We start from the raw sequence: 20,522 nt of genomic DNA on the forward strand, positions 1-20,522 counted from the left end.
TGTCTGTCTCCATGAGGAGACGGTGAGCAACTTGAGGACAGGGAACATATCTTCCCAGTTTTGCATCTGTAGTGTCACCTATGATGCCTTCACATGTGGAAGACACTCTACAAACCTTTCTTGCCTAAGTGTAACCGATGGATCAGTGACCACTTTATTGTACAACTGGAACTTTTAACTTTCCCTAAAACCAAATTTATACAATTTTCTTCACAGATAATTTGTTAAGAATGACATTCTTTCTTTTGGTTATTCTCAAATAAAAGTGATGTTTGTTAAACGTAGAAACAATTGAATGGTACATATTTTTATCACCTATACAATTTTTCATATACAATTATATTTTAAATTTATTTTATGATCATATGAAACATACTTTTTAAACATAAGACATATAATTTGACAAATATATTCTCAAACTTACTATAAATGTTTAACATGGTAATGAGCCAACTTTGAGAAGAAAGTTGCTACAAAGCTAAGGCATGTGATTGCTTTTGAATGATTTTTTGCAAAATTTTGATTATTATTGCATACAAAGGAATGCAAGTGAAACACAGGTTTGATATTTTTCTTTTGTTTCTTTTTTTCTCTTTGAAACAATGATAAGATTCCTTCTCATACTTAATCTAAAGATGAAAGATTTTCAAGAATTCAGAAGGAATGACATTTATTTTAAAGGAAGAATATCCTTTAGTTCTGCAAACTTGAGGACTGTAAGCTCCACACTACAAGGTGAAAGTGAAAGTCGCTCAGTCGTGTACGACTCTCAGTGTCCTACTCTTTGCGACCCCATGCACGGTAGTCGGCCAGGCTCCTCTGTCCATGGAATTCTCCAGGCCAGAATACTGGGCTGGGTAGCCGCTCCCTTCTCCAGGAGATCTTCCCAACTCAGGGACTGAACCCAGGTCTCCCGCATTGCAGGCGGATTCTTTACCGTGTGAGCCACCAAGAGTACCTCTGGAAAAGGTAATGATAACAAACCACAGAGACGCAAGTCATTCCTCCGAGGAGCCTAGAGAGGCCCAGAAATGCCCCGAGGGGAGGGCACCGCAGGGAGCCGGTGACGCACTTCCGACTCGGGCAGTTAGTAGTTTTTTGTCGCGGGATTTGACAGCTTCTAGGTAGGAGGAGTCTGGGACGGGGCCCGGGGAGATGGGATCCTTTTAGGACCCGACATTCGGCAGCCGCTTCTTCGGGGAGATCGGATGTGTTCTGCGGCTTTTTGCTGGGTTTGCTGTCGCCTCAGCTGAAGGTGGAACTCCGGGAAAGGGCGCACGAGCGGGAGAAGGATGAGTTGGAGCTGGACCGCAGGTCAAAGCAGGGTCGCCCCTCTGGCCCTAGATGAGGGGCTTCGGACAGTGAAAGTGGAGGAAGACTCCCCCGGAAGTGGGGATTCCGACCGGCCCGGGCACTGTCCGGATCCCGAAACTTCTCGATGTCATTTTAGGCAGTTCCGTTATCGGGAGGTGGCCGGACCGGAAGAGGCGCTGAGCCGGCTCAGGGAACTTTGTTGTCGATGGCTGAGGCCCGAGGTGCACTCAAAAGAGCAGATCCTGGAGCTGCTGGTGCTGGAGCAGTTCCTGACTATCCTGCCCCAGAAGCTCCAGGCCTGGGTGCGGAAGCACTGCCCGCAGAGCGGGGACGAGGCGGCCGCCTTGGTGCGGTCTCTTCAGAGAGAGCCTGCTGGGACCTCACGCCAGGTGAGAGGTAAAAGTGTTCTGGGAGTGGGGGTGGAGGTGTGAGGGATGCTATGGGTTTCAGAAGTTCTTTACTTCCTTATTACATTTTGCGTGAACCTTAGGATGTGCATGAAAGAAACAGTCTTTCCTTTGTAGGAAGCGGTGACAAATAAACCCGTCCAGGAAGAGGTCCTTGAGTTGTAGACCTTTCCGCACAAAACCGGCACAGAAGTATTGTTTCCTCAGTGTAAAACACCCTCGTGTCTAACTAGATTGGGAAAGAAAGATGTCAAGGTGGAAAGTGTCCTTAAACGATGTATAAGAACAGAGCTCCCCACTACTTTGAATGTGAGCATCCTTTTACTTTTTAACGTTTTGAATGACTTTCTCCCTCCTCCCTCAATTGATAATGATACTGCAGAACAGGAAGAGAGGCTGGAAATGGAGTTAATAATTGATCCTGCCTACATGATGAAGCCTTCATAAAATCACAAGAGTATGCGGTTCAGAGAGCTCCCCCGTTGGTAAGCTCATCTACTTAAGTGGGAGGGCAACACAGCCCTGCCCCCATCCCAGCTTCAAGGGGAGAGAAGCTCCTGAGCTTAGGACCACCCCCTCCAGACCTTGCCCAATGCATCTCTTCCATCTGACTGTTGCTGATATATATTCTTTTATAATAAACTGGTAATCTAGTATGTAAACTATTGTCCTGCATTCTGGAGCCACTAGCAAATTAATCGAACTCAAAGAAGAGTCTTGGAAACCTCCAATCTATAGCTGGTTGGTCAAAAGCAGGTACATAGGTGATGGCGTGGACTTGGAATTGATGTATGGAGGAGGGGAGCAGTCTTGTAAGACAGCTCTTAACCTGTGGGATCTCACACCACCGCCAGGTCAGTGGGGTCAGAGTTGTTAAACTGTAGGAAGCCCACCAGCTGGTGCCGCATAACTGCTTGACCTGTGGAAATGCACACATCTGGTGTCAGACGCGATATTGTTGTAGTGAATATTCAGAGTACTGAGAGCAGAGGAGACACACAGGAAGGTGGTTTTCCTTTACAAGGAGAGGAGAGAGAGGCTCAGGGAAAACAAATAATTAGTCCTGTTGGTGAGGTACCTTCCTCTGAAGATAGATCTTTGTATCCATGTCACACAAGAGGAAGTAGTGTCTGAGAGCCAGCATTGGAACTGGGGACTTCGGTTAACCTGTGTATTTTGAATCCATATCAGGTTTCTGTTTTGATAAATCAGAGTGTGTGTATGTGTGCTCAGTTGTGTCTGACTCTTTGTGACCCCATGGACTGTAGCCCGCCAGGCTCCTCTTGGCCATGGGATTTCCCAGGCAAGGATACTTGTGGATTACCACTTCCTTCTCCACAGGATCTTCCCAATCCAGGAATCAAACCCACGTCTATTGCATCTCCTTCATTGGCAGGCAGATTCTTTACCACTAGCGTCACCTGGGAAGCCCCATAAATCACAGCAATATAACTCAAAGGAGTATTTTGCTCTCCCCTCAAATGAGTGTAGACAGTCCACAGAAAGGCTTTTCAGGGTTGCAGGAGAATGTCCGCTTCTGTCTTTGGTCACTTTGCAACTCCCACCTCAGTACAAGGCTCACTGATAAAGACTCCCTCAGTCATTACTTGATTTCTCAGGGCCTGTGGACTCTTCTCTGAATCCAGCCTCAGGCCGGCACTGCTGGTGACACCGGCCTGGGATGGCAGGTGCTGAGGGGAGGTCTCCTGTTGTTACAGGGCTTGGTGCCAGCCCAGGATGTGGCCGTGCCTCTAACCTGGGAGGAGTGGGAGCGTCTGGGGCCAGCACAGAAGCCCTTCTTCAGGGAGAGTGCACCGAAGGGTCATGAGAACGCAGTGTCACCAAGTGAGTGCTGGGCTCTGCCCGTCTCCAGCTGGGTGTGACTGGTGGAGGGCTCGCTTCAGAAAACCCCTGAGCCAGGCTGCCATTCACAGAGATTGAGAGCCTTCAAGCCCCTTTTGTGACTGAGGCAAGACCTTTCTGTTCTATATTGTCAGGTGATAGAGTCAGTTTTTTATATGGTGCATATATTACAGTCATAGCACCAGGTGAAGCTCAGTGTACCCCCCTCGAAAGCTATCCCCTCAGTCTTTCTCCAGAAGTGACCAATATCCTGATTTACCATTTCTATGCTTGTTTTATATTCTTTCTACATATACATGTAGCCACATATACACTTTCTGTATGTATTATATATAAATATATATAAACATGTAAACATATACAGTATTTTGACATGTTTTTACAGTATATATACGTTGTATTACTGTATGGTCCTTTTGCACCTTGCCTTTTTTCTCCACATCACATTTTTGGGATTTTTATCCATGTTGATACGTGTAGCTCTAGTTTATTCCTTTTAACATCTCTATATATTTCATCCTAATATTCACTTATCCATTCTGTCAACAGATGTTAAGGCTTCTAGTTTTTTACCATTACACAGAGCATTATGCCAATCATTCTTGTCTGTCTCTCCCTGTGTTCTTATGAAGTGGGGTTAGGGGAAGAGAGATGGGTTGGTGGGTGCAGGCACAATTATAAAAGGAAAGAAACAGGACTTGTATAAGTGAGCACATTTGACAGGTTAATTAAAATAATTTAACTTCAGGAGTGGTTTCATAGAGAACATGAAAAGGGCTTTGTGGGGGGGCGGTGTTTCTCTGCTAGTACTTTCTTAATCACTCCTGCCAGGGGATGAAATGTCAGCAACTCGTATTTTAATATTTCAGGTTCGGAAACCAGAATTGAGAACAAAGAGTTGATTCCAAAGCAAGAAATTCTAGAAGTGGAGCCTCCAGGGCAGCTACAAGGATTTCAGGAGAAGGCTCCCCTATCTTCTGAGTGTGGTGACACCCAGCAGGACAGGAGAGAGAAGCCCTTGGGAGACCCCTCATCGCCGAAACGTGAAGATTCTCCTGCAGATCAGGGAGTCACCCACACCTCAGATCTCAGGAACGGTCCCAGCGAAGAAGATGTCAAAAACAATGAATTCAGGACCAGTGCCGAGAGTTCAGACTTTGTTCCTGGTCAGTACATCCCAACAGCAGGGAGACCCGTCACTGTAGATGAATATGGGAACTGCCAGCACAGGTTAGATATGGTGAAACCTCACGAATCTCTCGACAGTGAGGAAAATCGCCATCATTCGGGCCTATTTGAGACTCAGAGGTGGTTCCATGAAGAAAGGCCTTACACATGTGACACCTGTGAAAAGAGCTTCAAACAGCGTTCCGACCTCCTTAAACACCATCGCATCCACACTGGGGAGAGGCCCTACGGGTGTCCTGTGTGTGGGAGGCGCTTCAGTCAGAGCGCGACCCTCGTTAAACACCAGCGGACACACACTGGAGAGAAGCCCTACACCTGTCCCAAGTGTGGGGACAGCTTCCGACAGAGCTCACACCTCAGCCGGCATCAGAGAACCCACCTGAGGGAGAGGCGCTGCACGTGTAAGGAGTGCGGGGAGACCTGCCGCACCGCCGGTCGTTTCAGACACCAGAGGACACACGAGGGGGAGCGACCCTACACGTGTGAGGAGTGCAACAAGAGCTTCAAACGCTGCTCCGACCTCTCCAAACACCAGAAGATCCACACCGGGGAGAGGCCCTACGGGTGTTCCGTGTGCGGGAGGCGCTTCAGTCAGAGCGCGACCCTCGTTAAACACCAGAGGACTCACACCGGAGAGAAACCTTACAGATGTCTCGACTGTGGGGACAGCTTCAGACAGAGCTCACACCTCGTCCGACACCAAAGAATCCACAGAAATAAAGTCCCATCATTTTGACCTGCTTCTTCATGAGTCGTTTTATTCCCTTCTCTCTTTCCCTCCTTCTCTTTCTCTCTCTTTCAGAAACTATGTTCTTTGGAGTATTTCAGTAATTATGGATTGTATTGCCTTTTGGCATCACCCCCAAGACAGACTGAGTTCAACTAGTCTCAGGATGCCCTTTGAGAGCCTGTTGCCCTGAAGGAAGAGGGTGTGAGTCAGAACATGCTTTCAGCAAGAGCAAAGGTGACCCGTCAGAGTTCTGCCCTTGTCACTCTTCGGGGGCCTCCACTTTTGGACCAAACCTTTTTTTTTCTTTTGAATTTTTTATTTTGTATTGGGGTATAGCTGATTAACGATGTGATAGTTTCGGATGAATAGTGAAGGAACTCAGCCATGCGTATACATGTACCCATTCTCCCCCAAACTCCCCTCCCATCCAGGCTGCCACACCATTGAACAGAGAGAGTTCCATGTGCTATACAATAGGTCCTTGTTGGTTATTCATTTTAAATATAGCAGTGTGTACATGACCTTCCAAACTCCCTAACTATCCCTCTCTGCCAGTAACCATAAGTTTGTTTCATGTCTGTGAGTCTCTGTGTTATGAGTAGGTTCAAAATATTTTTTTAAATGAAAGTGAGTCCTTTTTTTTTTTTTTTTTTTTTAGTACTGATGTTCTCCATGGGATTTATTTACTTCTTTTAGAAATGTGGTATCTCAGTGCCCTGACCAGACATCGAACCCACAACCCCTGCATTGGAAGGTGAAGACATAACTGCTGGACCACCAGGGAAGTCCCTATTTATATACTTTTGAACTGTGATATTCTGCTAAAACACATGGACCAGTTTATTGTGAAATATTGCCAACATACAGGCAAGCGTAGAATAGAACAATTTTAAAGAACGTTCACAAATACACCACACAGATGAATCAACTCTTGAGTAGGACATATTTGCTTCATATCATTTTTAAGGAAGTAACACGCTTGTAATAAATACCAGGTATACTCATGAGCCCTCCCTAAACCCATTCCCCTCACCTTCAAGCTGACTCCGTACCCAAGAAGATGACGTGTCTGTAGTTGTCCAGCATCACGTCCCTGTAGAGGGCCTTCTGAGCCCAGTCCAGCGTGTCCCACTCTTGCCTGGTGAAGTACAGAGCCACGTCCTCAAAGGACAGCAACCCCTGGAAACAGACTCATTACAGCTGCAGTTCTTATCACAGTTCTGCGGGCCGCAGTATTATTACTGTCCTACAGCCGAGGCTCATCCAGTTCATCCGCAGACTCAGAGCTCAACTCGTCTCCAACCCTCAGGTCACGCATGTTCTTTCTTCCATGCTAGAGCCACACATGTTCTCTGGAAGGACACGTGGTCAGTGTGTGAGGCTTCTCTGGCCGTTTGGTCTCTGCTGTGTTCCCTCAACTCTGCTCTGGCAGCACAGACAACAGGAGAGTGGACGGGGGTGGCTGTGACCCCGTAAAACCGCTCCCGGGTCCAGGTGAGCTTGCCGACCCTGCTGTGTGCACTCCCACCTTCCTCACCACGTGGTTCTTCTGCCCAGTTCTATGAAAGAGACGGCGCCCTCCCAGGGGGACACAGAATGAGGCAGCGTGCGGGCTGCTCCCACAGGGATGGACAGGCTACTGGGACTCACCAGGCAGGCAGAAGCTGCCGGGCTGGCTGTCGTGGGCACCACTACCTGCCAGGCCTGAAGGGGGAGGAAGGGAGGGGTCACTGGGATCCAGAAAGTTTTTGGAGGAGCAAGACTGGAGCCGGGGCCTCAGGGGAGGCAGCCCAACAGGAGAGGCTGCGGATAAACGTCCAGAGACCTCCCCTGTGTGGTCCTCACCCCTCCTCTCCTCTCCCCCTGGGCCCTGAAGTCATTCTCTCTCATCTCCTCCAGGGTCTTAAGTGAATGAGTCTTTTTCCTTTTCCCCACTGTGATATTGTGATTTAAATAAGAAATATATATATTTGGTCTTCCTGCCTGTTTCTGGCACAGAGTTCCTAAAGTGCTTGGAATTTCTTAGGGAATGAGTGCAGAGGAGCATCTTTTAATCCTTGGGCTTTTCTCTTTGGTTTTTTATTTATTTTTGGCTGTGTTGGCTCTTCACTGCTGCACATGGGCTTTCTCTGAGGCACGGGTTACTCTGTTGTGGTGTGCAGACTGCTCATTGCAGTGGCTTCTCTAGTTGTGGAGCATAGGCTGTAGGTGTGCAGGCTCCATAGTTGTGGTACACGGGATTAGTTGCTTCACAGCATGTGGGATCTTCCTGGACCAGGGATCAAATCTGTGTCCTATGCATTGACAGGAGGATTCTTATCCACTGTGCCACCAGCCATCAGGGAAGTCCTCCTCCGTTTCTGAAGTTGCTGCACAGCCACACAGGTGAGAGAAGCGTCTTGTTATCTTAACAAATCCCTTAACTTCTGAGTTTTATGTTAATGAGGAAAACTCCTAAGGATACAGCTAGTTGCCAGGGGCCAAGGCTTGTGAGCAAGTTAGAACCTTCACCCCTAGCACCTGAGGGGAGGGGACAGGCTGGGGTTCAATCAGTCCCCAGAGGCCAATGACTCGGCCCACAACACCTATGCAACGAACCCCCATAAAAATGCAGACACTGGTTGCTGAACTGGTGGAGGTGCTGGGGGCGTGCCCAGAGAGGGTTGGAAGCGCTACTGCCCTGCCCCCTGCATCCTGAGCATCTCTTCCCTCTGGCTGATCCTGAGTTCTATCCTTTTACAGTGAAACAGTGGTAAGTAAACTGTTTTTCTCAATATTTATTTATTTGGCTGCTGTCGGATCTTAGTTGCAGCAGGCAGGATCTAGTTCCCTGACCAGGGATTGAACCCAGGCCCCCCTGAACTGGGAGCTGGAGGTCTTAGCCACTGGACCATCAGGGAAGTCTCTAAACTGTTATTTCTGAGTTCTGTGAGCCACTCTAGCAGATCAGTGGAATCTGGTCAGGGAACTAAGATACACCACATGCCCCCGAGCAACTAAGCTCTGATGGGTGCCACATCAAAAGATCCTGCAAGCCACAACTAAGACCTGACACAGCCAAATACATTTTTTTAAAGTAGTATGCATTCTGAAGTTGTTGTATATTCTATCAAGTATTTTATATATGTCAATCAATTGAAGATTGTAGATAGTGTGGTTCAGATATTCTATGTCTTTAATATTTTGTCTAGTTGTTCTATCAACTTCTGAGAATGAAGTGTTAAAATTTCTATTTATAAAATTGCCCACTTTTCTATTTTTATTTAGTTCTGTCAGTCTTTACTTTGTGATTTTGGAGGGTGTGATATTAAGCACATAATATATTAATAACCCAGAATTCTAAATTTTATGTGTAACACTAAAATCGCATTCATAATTGTGACTTAATTACACACTCAACAATTACTCACCTTGGTGAATTGATCCTTTCATCATCATAAAATCCTTCTATATCTAAGATAATATCTGTTCTTAAATTCTATTTTATCTGATATTAATATATCCACTCCAGCTTTTTATGACTAGTGTTTTCATTGTATATCCTTTTTCATCTTTTGAATTTTCTGTATTTAAAGTATCTTTTACATAAATCAAACCAATGTTTTCTTAACTCAGTCTCCCAAAAGAGACCTAATCAAACTTACAAGCTTTAGCAAAGCAAACTATAAGGAAAATGAAAAGACAGACTACTATATAGTTTTTGCAAATTTTGCAACTAAGGGCTTACTTTGCAAAATATACAAACAGCTCAAACAACTCAATAACAAAATACCAGTCAACCCAATCAAACAAATGGGCAGATGATCTAAATAGACAGTTCTCCAAGGAAGACATCCAAATGGCCAACAGGCACACTGTTAGCTGTAGAAACATTTAGGCCAACACTACAATGAGGTACTACCTCACATCAGTCAGAATGGCCATCACTGACCAGCCTACAGAGAACTTCCTGGTGGTCCAATAGTTAGGGCTCTGCACTTCCACTGCAGGAGGCAGGGGTTCGATTCCTGGTCATAGAACTAAGATCCTACCTGCCATGGGGCAACTAAGATTCTGTGCACTGTGATGAAAGTTCCCGCACGTCTCAGTGAATACACTGTGTGCAGCAGCTAAGACCCAGTGCAGTCTAATTAATTAATTTAAAAAGATGATGTTATTAGCAGGAGAAAGATAAAGCAGAAACAAGGACACAAAGAGCTCTTGCGAGCTAATGGAGGTTGTTAATATCCTTTTGGCTGCCTGTAACCGTCCTATCACATTGAGTTGATCCTTGTGCAGAAAGAATCTCAATCAGTGGTACTTTTCATCTTGGTTGCACACTGATTAACCTAAGGATTTTTTTAATTAACTGACTTATTTTTATTGAAGTATAGTCAATTTATAATGTGTTAGTTTCTGGTAGGCAGCAAAGTGATTTGGTTATATATATATATATTCTATTTCAGATTCTTTTCTGTTATAGGTCATTATAAAATATTGAGCATAGCTCTCTGTGCCACACAGTAGGTCCTTTTTGTTTACCCATTATATATATAGTAGTTTGGATATGTTATTTCCAAATTCCTAACTTACCCCCCTCCCGGACCTTTTCCCTTTGGTAAGAAGAAGTTTGTTTTCTATGTCTGTGAGTCCGTTTGTTTTGTAAATAAGTTTATTGGTATCATTTTTTAGATTCCACATATAAATCATATTTGTCTTTCTCTGTTTGACTTACTTACTGCTGCTAAGTCACTTCAATCGTGTCCGTCTCTGTGCGACCCCATAAATGGCAGCCCACCAGGCTCCGCCGTCCCTGGGATTCTCCAGGCAAGAACACTGGAGTGGGTTGCCATTTCCTTCTCCATTGACTTACTTAATTTAATATGATAATCTCTAGGTCCATCTTATGCGTGTATGCTAAGTCACTTCAGTCATGTCTGACTCTTAGTGACCCTTTGGACTGTAGCCCACCAGGTTTTTCTGTCCAAGGGATTCTCCAGGCAAGAATACTGGAGTGGATTGCCATGCCCTCCTCTAGGGGATTTTCCCCACCCAAGGATGGAACCCCATCTCTTATGTCTCCTGAATTGGCAGGCAGGTTCTTTACCAGTAGTGCCACTTGGGAAGACCAATATTTGGAGGTCTGTACAATCAGGAGACAGTGCATAATTATTTCATCAATTCACTGCCTTATATTCATCATGAATTTCTCCATGTTGATGAAAGGCTGAACACATACTGAAAGTTTTCTCACATTTCTTATATTTGTAGCATTTTTCTCCTGCATGAATTTTCTGGTGTTGAATAAGAGAAGAACTCTGGCTAAAGGCTTTGTCACAATCATTGCATTTATATGGTTTCTCTCCAGTGTGAGTTCTTAGATGCTTCGTTAGGGATGAGCTCTGGCTGAAGGCTTTCTCACATTCATTACACTTGTAAGGTTTCTCTCCAGTATGAATTCTCTGATGTCTTATGAGAGCTGAGCGGTCACTGAAGGCTTTCCCACAGTCATGACATTTGTAAGGTTTCTCCCCAGTGTGGGTTCCTTGATGTTGAATAAGAGCTGAACAGTAACTGAAAGCCTTCCCACATTCACTACATTCGCAGGGCTTCTCCCCTGTATGAGTTCTCTGATGCTGCGTAAGGCCTGACCTGTCACTAAAGGCCTTCCCACACTCCTTACACCCATAGGGCTCTTCTCCAGTATGGACCCTTTGATGTGTAATAAGGGAGGAGGTGTCACTGAAAGCTTTCCCACACTCTTTACATTTACGGGGTTTCTGTCCAGTGTGTATTCTATGGTGCTGGATGAGGTGCGTGCTCTGGTTGACAGCCTTTCCACATCCACTGCAGTCATAGGGCTCTTCTCCCGTATGAATGATACGGTGTTGAATAAGGGCTGATCGGTGACTGAAAGCTTTCCCACACTCATTACACTCATAGGGTTTCTCTCCAGTGTGGATTCTCTGATGCTGGATAAGGGATGAGCTCCGGGTGAAGGCCCTTCCACATTCAGTACATACATAGGGCTTCTCTCCTGTGTGAATCCTCTGGTGGAGGATAAAAGCTGAGTAGTAGCTGAAGGACTTGTCACACTCACTGCACTTCCAAGGCTTTTTCACTGAGTAAATGTTCAGATGTTTAATTGGGTTTGAACTTTCCCCTATTTCAGTACAATCCTCCATAGGGTTTCTCTTGTGCTTAATTATGACTTGCCTTAAACCTTTCTTCTGATTTCCTTGCTGCCTTTCTAACATGCCTCCATATTCCCAGGTTTTTATCCATCTGGAGTCCCAGGAATCATCCTTTATAAGTCTTTCTATTATCACCTCCCTTTCTGATGATACTCCTTCAGAAACTTCCTGCATTGAAAGGGACACTTTAGTTTCAGGTGTAGATTTAGAATCTGAAATAAATAAAGAGTACAAATATTTGTGTTCTCTGTGTGGACAGAAAGAAAACTGCTGAGGTGGCAAGAAGTTAAAGAAAATTAAATTGATGTCCTTTAAAAATGTTTGTTTGAATGTTCTCAGAAAAAGCCTCATGGCAATGGCAGGTGACAAAGTTTCAGTGAATAACAGAGATGGGAAAATGATGAAGATGAAGCACAATACAAGGTCAGACAATGACGATGCTACACCTGAAAGAATGGAAAACTGAACAGACTAGCCATGGAAGAAGATAAGCAGGCAGGATGAAAATAAATGTCAACAAAATAACTAAGGAAGTGGGCGGGGTGGGGGGATGAAAACACAGGTCGAGACTGGGCAGTTTTGAAAAAGTATTGGACAAAAAAAATCACTTACATGAAGACATGTATTAGAGACAACCATATTTGATTTTTTTTAATCATTATCTTTAGTCCTTTTTTAAAAGCAGATTTTTTTGTTTGTTTAGCATATGCTTTCCCTATGATTGTGTGTCTCCACTAACCACTGACCCCTCCCTCCCTTCATTCTTTCCTTCCCTTCTTTTCTTCCTCCCTTCCTTCTTTCTCTCTCTCTCTCACCTTTCTTTCTTCCTTCTTTTATTGCCAAAGTCAAATTTATCAGATTTTGAACATCATCTCCTCACACACTTGCTCCTGACTCACCACAGTCTGGCTTCTCCCCCCACCACTCAGTTGGAATTGGTCTCACTGAAGTCACTAACCATTTATATGTCACCTAAATCCAGTGGATCCTTTTCATCTGTAGATCACCCGGGCTCCTCAACAGCACTTGACACCATGTGCTCCTCCTTACAACATTTTCCTGGTGCTTTTCTCCCCATCTTTATTGAGATAGAACTAACATACATTCTCTCTTGACTTCTGTATTGCTAAGCTCTCCAGGTTTTTTCTCCTGATCCCTCTACTTATCTGGAAGTTTTCCTGCTGTTTCTTCTTCTGAAATGTTGATGCTTCTCAGTGTTCTGTCTTAGGCTCCCCTCTATGGTCCCTGCCCCTTCCCACTGTCTCCTTTAAAGACATCATCCAAGACTTCCCGCTGGTCTAGTGGTTAAGAATCCACCTGCCAATGCAGGGGACATGGGTTTGATCCCTGCTCCAGGAAGATTCCACATGCTGCAGGGCAACTAAGCTTGTGGGCCGCAACTAGCAAAGCCCGCACGCCCTAGAGCCCATGCTCCACAGTGAGAGAAGCCACTGCAATGAGAAGCCCACGCACCACAAGTAGAAGGCAGACCTTGCTCTCTGAAACTAGAGAAAGCCTGAGCAACAACAAAGACACACCACAGCCAGAAAAATAAAAATAATAAATAAAATTAAATATATATATATGTAAAGGAGCTCTCCTTTTTCAGTTCCACAGATGGTGAACTTTTACATTCCCAGAGAGAAAATAAGCCCAATTCTGAGCTCAAAGTGATCAGGGATCCCCTACAGGATCAGAGCTCTCTGGATCATAAGCATAAACTATGGCATTTAGATGTCATTAGTCACAGCAGAAGTTTTATGTCACAGTAAGCAGTATGCATTGAAATATAACTTCCTTACCCCAAAATACCAGGTTCCCACAATTCTCCACCTTCATATCCATGCCCATGTACCTTCGGGCAGAATTTATCTGTTCCTCCTCCACACAGGTAAAGTCCATTTCCTCATCCTTGACTGTTGTCAATTCCTGGAAGAATAAGTACATTCTTATAGGACTTGGTGATCCTTGAGGGAAGAGAACAATCTGGAATAGGAAGTTCTTTTTAATCTGAAGGTTAAACCTTTATTTTAACCATTTTAATGGAATATTCTAAATTTTCTAAGCATTAGTCGGAGTTAGGGAAAACAGTAATAATAGCTAACATTTATCATTTTTTTTTCTATGTATTAAGTCCTTTGAACAACCTCTTGTAATAACTATATTAGGTAAGTACCATTATTAACATTATCTACAGATGTAAGAACAGAGATTTGGACCCAGGCAGTCTGACATCAAAGTTAGACTCTTTTTTAAATTTATTTTTTTATACAATTTTTACAGGTTACTTTCCATTTATAGTTATTAGAAAATATTGGTTATACTCCCCCTGTTGCATAACACATTCTCTTTTCGCAAATATTTATTAGGCTGTGTCAGATCTTAGTTGCGGGTTTTACTTGAGGCACACAAGATCTCAGTTCCTGGACGAGGGATTGAACTCACATCCTCTGCATTATAAGGCAGATCCTCAACCACTGGACCACCAGGGGAAGTCCCTGCGTGACACATTCTTGAGCCTCTTTTACACCCAATAGTTCATACCTCCCACTCCCCAACCGTGTATCCCCCCACCCCCACAGCTGGTAACCACTAATTTTACATCTGTGAGTCTGTAAAGCTACCAGAATGGCACACTTCTGGCCTCCCCTCCCTGCCTCACTGGCCACATCCTCTCAGTCTCCTTTGCCTCTTCATCTCCCTGACCTCAAAGTGTTAGAAGCTACAGTAATAAGATCTCATCTCTTTCTACCTACATTCATTTGCTTAGTGATTACAGCTTCATAGCGTGAAATATCATTCATACAGATTCCTCCCAAATTTAAAGCTCCAGCCTGAGCTCCCCACAGAGCTTCAAGTCTCCAAGGAAAAATTACTTTGGTTCAGTTCTCCAGATGAGATTTCCATGAACCTCTGAAGTGAGATGAAAGAAAGAAATGAGGACACACTCTGAACAGCAGGCTGAGATTTCACAGGAGGGAAATGGAACACAAACTCACCTGGAACTCAACAGGAAGAGGTTCTCCAGGAGGCTCCATTCCTTCTGTGCTCTGCTCTGGGGACAAAGAAGCATCTTCTGTAGTCACAGCTGGAAGGAGCAGAAGTAAAGCCATGAAGTGGGTAAATTCTATCTTCCCACTTACAAATTCACAAGGACAAAAGCTATCACAAGCCAGAGGAATTGTATACGCAAGACCTACTCTACTTAACTCAAAAAGATCAGATAAGGATAGAGGAAGATAATAACAGGAGAGCACTTTGACCAAAAAGTCAAATGCACACATAGTATGTCAATATTTTGGTACACTCCTATGGGAGTGGAAAAGTGTGACCTGTTCTTTACCACAAAAGCAAGCACTATGGAATAGTCTCCCTTCCACGGCCTCAGAGGGAATGTGTATGAGCACAGAGCGCTAAAAGAGGAAGATGAGAGAGGGGAATGTGTGACAAGGAGTCTACTTAGGATTTCCAAACATGGCGGATTACAGTTTCTCTACTTCGGGGTCTTCTCCTGACATGTGTCTGTTTCCCTTTCCCGTCATGCAGGGGCACCTAACCTTTTCATTCTTATCGAGGGTATTTCCTCCATCTGTCCCCACTTTCAACTCCATGTTTATTTGTGTAATTCTTACCATTTTCCTCAACTTCAATGGTCAGATAATCCATGATCAGCTTTTCCTTGTCCTCTTGTTATTGCTAGGACTTCCTCCTAATTCACTGTTTCAGACGAGATAAACATGGACTCTTCAGCAATATATAATCCACTTTTTCATATAAATCATTCAACTCTACTCTGAAGCTTCAGGGAGAGATTTTGGGGTTAGCCTTGCCCCGCTCTGAAGTTGATTACTACTCTCTGGGGCATCTCCCTCTACCTCTTCTCCTAGGAGGCTTATTTCCACACATTTAAGTCCTAGGGCCTCAACAGTAACTCTGTTTTACTTAGAACCTTCATAATTTAGCCTAGATTAAATTTCACAGCTGGAAGACCCTCCTCTGGAGTCCCCAGGTCAGACACTACATTCTACACCGAGGCAAAAGCAGGAGAGAGCCAGGGCAGTGATTGTGAGCCTTAGTCACACACTGGTTCTGTATGATCCACAAATTCTCCTAAGACCCTGAAGCACAGAAATGGCTATAAGCCGGCCTGTGATTAACGTCGCAATAACTAAAAGTAGTTACTCCATCCTTCCTACTCACAAAACAGGGCAACTGATAGATGGGGTCCTTGAACATCTGATTCTTCGCTCGCTCTTTAAGACCCTGAAAATAAACAGCCCGGGATACCCCTTGCACGTTCACAGTCGAACCCCTTACCCTGGACCCCAAATATAGGCAGCCCCCAAAACTCTAATCCAGACACCCCACCCCACCCCATCCCTCACCCCCGGTGGCTCCGTTGTTAAAGAGTTGGCTTGCAATACTCGGGTTCGATCCCTGGGAGAAGGAAATGGCAACCTACTCCAGTATTCTTGCCTGGGAAATCCCAAGGACAGAGGAGCCTGGTGGGCTACAGTCCATGGTCCGTGGGGGTCACAAGAGTCGGACACGATTTAATGACTAAACCACCAGACTCTAACTGCGCAAGCACAGAAGAGAAATGAGTCCTACACGGACTCCATTCTTTTCTTTCTGTCCCCAAAGTTCAGAACCTGCAGTGCTTCAGTGGAGTGACAGGACCTAAAGCCAACACCAGCGGGAGGCGCTCTCGCTCTCCGAATCTCGGAAGCCGAGCCCTCCAACCCTCATTCTCCCCTTCCCCAACTCCCCCGTCGGCCACGGGCCCTTCAGGCTCCCGGACTCCATTTCCCAGAGTACGTAGCGGCAACCTCGCTTCCGGGGCGCCCCTTCGCTCAGGACTAGGGTAGCCAGCTCGCTACCCAACCGGAAATACCCGGCGGAGCGCCCGGGGGATGGGGCCGGGAGGCGGGCAAGGCCTAGCCCTTTTCCCGCTGAGGCCAGAACCTGAGAGCCTGGCCCGCGCTGCCGCAGGTGGCGTTAGAGCGGCGCGCTTGACGGGCGGGTCCCGGAGACTCGCGCCTCTGACCCGCTTTCTCTTACCCACGGACTCGTTGCGGACCTGGCTCCGGCTCCAGGGCTGGATCCCCTCCGGGCTGCGCTCTGGGAGGGGCGGGGGAGGCGGACACCGTCGCCTTCTGGACCCACCGAGCTGCGGGGAGACAAAAGGCTCGAGCCCGAGGCTCTGTCTGGAGTCGCATCTGCGCACTTGGAGACGACCGCGCCGGGTCGGGGGTCCCAGCGGAAGGACTCCACTTCCCAGAGGGCTCGGGGACATTGGTGTCTGTCCTGGGGGCGTCTGCAGAGCGAGGGGAGAGAACTGCGGGCCTTCCCAGTCGGCCTCGAAGTGGAGATCATTCTCCACCTGATCTCTTTTCTGAATAAACGGAGAAGCTCTGAGCGATTTTAGCGTCTGATTATTCGCTGGGGTGGGCGATGCGGCGCTATGACACAAAATATTTTTGCTATATTTCTCCTTTCTTATGATAGTCTCAATTCTGGAAACCTAATGCTAACGCTGATTTGGTTGAAAGCATTCTGGCTGATTTAAAAAGCAGTGGAAGGGGTGAGAGAGAAGCCGTTCTCCTGATAGATGAAAGAAGTCTGAGTTAGCAAGAAAAAGATGTGAGAAAGAAGCAAACAGGGAGAATCGTGCGGACCTAGGAACATCACTACGGGGAGGGCCACTCCCTAGAACCAAAGATCAAACAAAACAAAAGATACTTATACCCTCAGGCTCAAGAACACTGGAGGCTCTACCTCTAGTTCTTCGCAGAAATCCAGAGAAACCCATTGCATCTCAGTTGGCATTCTAGTCCAAATCGCCATAGTCACCTAAACACTCTCCACCTCTAATCTTGCCTTTCCTCAATCCGTGCTATTCAAAGCAGGCAAGATGATTTAAAAATTAAATCAATTTTTGTCACTCTTCTCAGAACACTTCAGTAACTCCTTCTGCCCTGGAGTAAAATGTAAACTCCTTAATGAAATGAAAACATGAAAGTGAGAGAAACCAGACACAGAAGATAACATTGTTTCATTTCATTTATAGAAAGTATCCAGAATAGGTAAATCTATGGAAACAGAAAGTAGATAGATTAGTGATTGCCTAGGGCTGGAGGGGACAGGGGCAGAAGGGAGTGAAGGGTGAGTGCTAATGGGTAAAGAGTTATTTTTGGTGATATTAAAAAAATTGTTCTAAAGTTGACTGTGCTGAAGGCTGTACAAATCTGTGAACATACCCAAAGCAGTTCTCTGTACTTCTTTTTTGTCCCACCCTTTTCCTTGGAAGAAAAACTATGACCAACCTAGACAGCATACTAAAAAGCAGACACATTACTTTGCCAACAAAGATCCATCTAGTCAAAGCTATGGTTTTTCCAGTAGTCGTGTGGATGTGAGAGTTGGACTATAAAGAAAGCTGAGCACCAAAGGATTGATGCTTTTGAACTGTGGTGTTGGAGAAGACTCTTGAGAGTCCCTTGGACTGCAAGCAGATCCAACCAATCAATTCTAAAAAGAAATCAGTCCGGAATATTCATTGGAAGAACTGATGTAGAAGCTGAAACTCCAATACTTTAGCCACCTGATGAGAAGAACTGACTCATTTGAAAAGACCTTGATGCTGGGAAAGATTGAAGGCGGGAGGAGAAGGGGAAGGCAGAGGATGAGATGGTTGGATGGCATCACCGAGCCATTGATGGACATGAGTTTGAGCAAGCTCTGGGAGATGGTGATGGACAGGGAGGCCTGGCGTTCTGCAGTTCATGGGATCACAAAGAGTTGGACACGACTGAGCTACTGAACTGAACTGGGCATGTAAGATCTTAATTTCCAGACCAGGGCTTTAACCTGAATCTCTTCCAGCGGAAGCACAGTTTTAGCCACTGGACCACAAGGGAAGTCCTGACCATATGCTTTAAAAGAGTGAATTATATCTCAGTTCAGAGATATTTTGAAACACATTAAATTTAAAGTGTGGTAAAACCGGGGAAATTGTTTTACAGGAAGACTTTCATAAGATGTGTTAAGGAGTCTTTTGGACCTAGAAAAGAGGACAACAGTCTCAAAGGCCCCTTGCTGAATCATCTAACTTCGGAGTAAAAACAGAATTTTAGTTCCACCCTGATGCTCCAGGCCGGTTGCATCTATCTGGGACTTATCACCCCCTGCCCAACTACAAATGTCATCTCAACAAAAGAATAGTCAAAATATCCTGCCTGATTAACGTTTCCCTTATCGCTTCCACAAACCTCCCTATAAGTATGACGCCTCCCTGATCCCTCTCGGCGATCAGCCTGGTCGTTAGGCCGACTGTCACCCCTCCTTGCCTGAATAAAGGTAACCTACTTCTGTTGAGGTCGTCTTTCCTTTTCTGCCTCCCTACAATGTGTAAGGATGTAGAGACAGAAAAATCCCAGCGAAGTTGTCCATCCACACAACAGCCTTGGTTTTCTCTGAGATGTTTGAATTTGAATCATTTTAAGTTTTCTCAACAGAATGTCCTGTGTTTGACAAAATTTCTTTTAAAAAACATTTTACTCTTAAAAACAACAACTAGTAATTGCATTCTTTACAAACTAGGGCAAAATAAAAACTCTTCCTCAGAGGTGTGACTCAAGTACATGAAGGTTTGGAGGGAGAGGGTCTCCATTCTGATCATATCATCTCTTCAGCCTCTGTTTTGTGTTTTGCTTCTCACATGTCAAAATCTCTACAGACTGATTAGGAGACAGGGACCTCCCTGAGAGCCCAGTTTATTTTATTCTCTTGACCACAACTCGAAGGGGGCTTGGACATCCTAGAACATTATGTGGATGTGTGTGGGTGTGAGTGTAATCCTGTTACGATTTTGCAAATGCTTGGGAAATAAATGACAATAACCGCTCTTTAGAGTCACTCTAAAGAGGAGAAAACCTTCAGAAGCGAAGCAACCAGCGTAGATAGCGGACTCCCCCAGCAGCGCCTGTTTCTCTTTACAGAAGCCGGCGCATGGTCAGTGCTGCAGCGGTAAGTTTCAGCCATCTGGAGGTGCTGAAGGGATGGAGGAAATGTCGAGCATGACCGGCCCCAGGCAGGTAGCGTGGAGAGTCAGTCCTGCAGGAACACGGACCTAAGGAGCGGGGAGCACAGGTCTGGTCCCCAAACCACTTCCGTGCCCTCGCAGTAGGACTGGCTCCAGCTAAAGCGCCAGGAAGGGAGGACAAGTGACCTCAGCGTTTCCTTCCACGAGTTGCCCTCCGCTTTCCCTGGATGGTGGAACTTCCCCCTGGCACCTGCTGATCCTTAGGCAGCTACTGTGTCAGTGGGAACCCCCCCACCCCCACCCGCACAAACACACACATTCCTCTGGCTTAGGCGCTCTGGGAACCTCGGTCCGGGAGAAGCGGCCGGCCCCGCAGCGCTGCTCGGAGGATGGGCGGATCCTCAGAAGTCCGGGGACCGCAGGTTCTTTCAGCAGGAGAGGCTCCTGTTGTCCGAGCCCCTTTCCCCTAACTCTGTCTACCTCTACTACTTTTTCCACCTTTCCACCTTGCTTGTTCCTAATTCAGTCGCTCAGTCGTTTCCGACTCTGCGACCGCATGGACTGCAGCACGCCAAGCTTCCCTGTTCTATTAATACATCCCAAACCCTCTGGACGCAATGGATAACAAATATTGAGTTATGCGACGGAGTAGTGAGGAAGTTAGCACATAAAATATGAAACAGACTAATACATAAAACACATTACCTTGTCATCCAGGTAACTGTTAAACCCTCAATCCTGAGATTTCACTATTACGCTCTTAAAGACCACACCCTTGAGACTCTTCTGGTGGGCCAGTGGCT

At 45.7% G+C, this 20,522-nt stretch overlaps 2 protein-coding genes across 4 annotated transcripts; one reads left to right on the top strand and one right to left on the bottom strand.

The window, feature by feature from the left end:
• The first annotated feature begins 1,027 nt into the window (after positions 1–1,027).
• Positions 1,028–5,515, top strand: ZNF394 (zinc finger protein 394). Of its 2 annotated transcripts, XM_020905313.2 has the most exons (3): positions 1,028–1,703; positions 3,440–3,566; positions 4,454–5,515. In XM_020905313.2, the coding sequence occupies exons 1-3, from the start codon at positions 1,293–1,295 to the stop codon at positions 5,506–5,508; spliced, it is 1,593 nt and encodes a 530-aa protein (XP_020760972.2). In that variant the 5' UTR covers positions 1,028–1,292; the 3' UTR covers positions 5,509–5,515. The 2 variants fall into 2 exon arrangements, with proteins under 2 accessions (XP_020760972.2, XP_020760974.2); XM_020905315.2 differs by lacking the exon at positions 3,440–3,566 and having other exon boundaries at positions 1,028–1,710.
• An 803-nt stretch (positions 5,516–6,318) lies between these two features.
• On the bottom strand, positions 6,319–19,182 carry LOC110145137 (zinc finger protein 892). 2 transcript variants are annotated; one of them, XM_020905316.2, is made up of 5 exons: positions 16,737–19,182; positions 15,308–15,392; positions 14,675–14,763; positions 13,478–13,604; positions 6,319–11,887 (listed from the first exon to the last, which is right to left on the bottom strand). In XM_020905316.2, exons 2-5 carry the CDS (start codon positions 15,339–15,341, stop codon positions 10,659–10,661), a joined length of 1,479 nt encoding a protein of 492 aa, XP_020760975.2. In that variant the 5' UTR covers positions 15,342–15,392; positions 16,737–19,182; the 3' UTR covers positions 6,319–10,658. The 2 variants fall into 2 exon arrangements, with proteins under 2 accessions (XP_020760975.2, XP_070316452.1); XM_070460351.1 differs by lacking the exon at positions 16,737–19,182 and adding an exon at positions 16,138–16,588.
• Positions 19,183–20,522: the final 1,340 nt, after the last annotated feature.

The sequence above is a fragment of the Odocoileus virginianus genome, chromosome 33 (assembly GCF_023699985.2).
Source record: "Odocoileus virginianus isolate 20LAN1187 ecotype Illinois chromosome 33, Ovbor_1.2, whole genome shotgun sequence".
NCBI classification, from domain to species: domain Eukaryota; kingdom Metazoa; phylum Chordata; class Mammalia; order Artiodactyla; family Cervidae; genus Odocoileus; species Odocoileus virginianus.